The sequence below is a fragment of the Antechinus flavipes genome, chromosome 3, assembly GCF_016432865.1.
Source record: "Antechinus flavipes isolate AdamAnt ecotype Samford, QLD, Australia chromosome 3, AdamAnt_v2, whole genome shotgun sequence".
NCBI classification, from domain to species: domain Eukaryota; kingdom Metazoa; phylum Chordata; class Mammalia; order Dasyuromorphia; family Dasyuridae; genus Antechinus; species Antechinus flavipes.
Genome location: NC_067400.1, coordinates 556946220 through 556948577, shown reverse-complemented (window position 1 = coordinate 556948577; position 2358 = coordinate 556946220). Strand labels below are relative to the sequence as shown.

General features: G+C 40.5%; 1 protein-coding gene across 1 annotated transcript; it reads right to left on the bottom strand.

Moving 5' to 3' along the window:
- Positions 1-264: 264 nt before the first annotated feature.
- On the bottom strand, positions 265-1610 carry LOC127555361 (olfactory receptor 52Z1P-like). The gene has a single exon (XM_051987593.1). The coding sequence runs from the start codon at positions 1605-1607 to the stop codon at positions 651-653; it is 957 nt and encodes a 318-aa protein (XP_051843553.1). The 5' UTR covers positions 1608-1610; the 3' UTR covers positions 265-650.
- Between the last annotated feature and the right edge of the window lie 748 nt (positions 1611-2358).

The following is a 2358-nucleotide window of genomic DNA, read 5'->3' as shown; positions in this document are numbered from 1 at the left end:
TGGATTTGAAATAAAAATCCATAAACTTGTCATTTTAATCACAACCCTAGCAGCTTCCATCTCACTGTGAAATATGCTGCTGACTTTTCAAACAAAAACATTCTTAACCATTTTTGTATGTCATAAAATCCTTTAGAAGCCTGGTGAGGCCTATAGAGTACTCAAAATAATATTTTTGAATGCATAAAATATCTAAGATCAAATAAACCATTTATATAGAAATAGTTATAAACTAGTTTTTAAAAGTTTACAAACACAAGGTTAAGAATGTCTGTTTTAAAGAAATCCTTTCCCCTTCCCAAAGCAGAATTTTGAACCAGATTTATTTAAACAATATGTTCTGAAACTAGAAATATCAACCACATTAGAAGTTGGAAGTATAAAACCTTCGTTTATATCCAGGCTATGCACTTTACAGAGTGATTTGGAAATCATTTCCCTTCTCTGGAATTTCCCTATCTGTAAAAGAAGAGTACTGAGTGTCCAATTCCATTGTCCTAGAAATAAAAGAGCTCTTTAGAGGTAAAGTAGAAAACCTCTAGCTTTCAATTTTTGGATCCTGGAATCCAGTGATTGAGAACTGAAGAGACTTTATTTGTTTTTTTGTTCATATGATAAGATTTCCTTTCTAACACTAACCACCACCCTCCTCAGTGACCTCCTTTCCCCATCCAACTGAAACTCTGAATAACTTTGTCCCGGATTTGCTTCATCCTGACTGCATAAACAATGGGATTGAGCATGGGTGGTATCACTACATAAAGATTGGCCAGAAGGATGTGAATATGGCGGGGGATGGTACCCCGGCCAAAGCGGTGGGTGAGGAAGGAGAAAAAGGCAGGTGTATAAAACATGAGGATCACACAGACATGGGAACCACAGGTGCCCAGAGCTTTATGGCGTGCCCCTTGGGATGGCAGGCGAAAGACAGCACGGAGGATGAGAATGTAGGAAACAACAATGAGAACTGCATCCACGCCCAGTGTTAAAAGGGCTCCACAGAGACCGAAGATGATGTTGACACGAATGTCCCCACAAGCCAGTCTGGCCACACCCATGTGTTCACAGTATGTGTGGGGGATTGTACGATGACCACAGTAGGGCAACCGGTGGAGGAGAAAGACAAGGGCTGCAACAATGGAGAAAGCTCGAGCAAAACCCGCCAGTCCCATCTTTCCCAGGACTTTGTAAGTGAGGATAGATGTATAGCGCAGAGGGTCACAAATGGCCACATAGCGATCAAAGGCCATAGAAAGCAATGTGGCTGACTCCAAGGCAGAGACAAAGTGGATGAAGAAGACCTGGCTGAGGCAGGCAGGGAATGGGATATCATGAGCATGGACCCAGAAGATGGCCAAGGCCTTGGGCACAGTGGTGGTAGAGAGGATGAGGTCTGTGATGGCAAGAAGAGAGAGGAGGATGTACATGGGTTCATGGAGGCTCCGCTCTGAGATGATGACCCAAAGAAGGAGGATATTGCCACCCACAGCAGTGGTGTACATCATAATGAAGGGAAATGAAAGCCAGAGGTGATTAGCCTCAAGGCCTGGGATTCCCAGTAGAATGAAGGAAGCTGGGTGGAATTTTGTGGAATTTGATAGCAACATGGTAGGGATCAGGTCCCACTCAACAACCTTTGGATTTTGCTTTGGTCACCACCTGGAAAAAGAGTGCTAGGAAGAAATTACATTCAAAGAGATTTAATTAAATATGCATTTACCAAGAATCATATTATGTATCAGGCATTGTGCTAAGTGATGGAGAATACAAAGATAAAAATCAATTCTTCTTGGATCTTATTTCTATTGGTTCTGGGTAGATAATGTTATATCATGTACAGAGATAGAAGGGCAGCTAAGTCGTGCAATCTAGGCTTGGAATCAAGAAGATTTATCTTCATAACTTCACATCTAATCTCAGACACTATTATGTGTGTGATCCTGGACAAGTCGCTTAATCCAGTTTGTCTCAGTTCCTCATTTGTCAAATAGAGAAGGAGAAGGCAAATGACTTCATGATCTTTGCCAAGAAAATCCCAAAATGGGGTCACAAGACTCAAATAACTGAACAACCCCACACATAAGAATATACAAAAGATATTCTCAGTAAGTGCAAAATAATTTTTTTTAATTGTAGAGTAAGGAAGGAGAAAAAATTTTCACAACTATGGAGATTGGGGGAAAAAAAAAACTTTCTTAGGAAGTAGCACTTAATCTGTACTTTGAAAAAGTCTAGGAATTTCCTGAGTCAAAGGTAAGAGGGAGATATAGGCCATGAAATTTGATGAGGGAATGAAAGAACATACTGTAGGACCAAAAAACTGAAATGACTAGGAAGATTTAATTTGGAGAAGAAAAC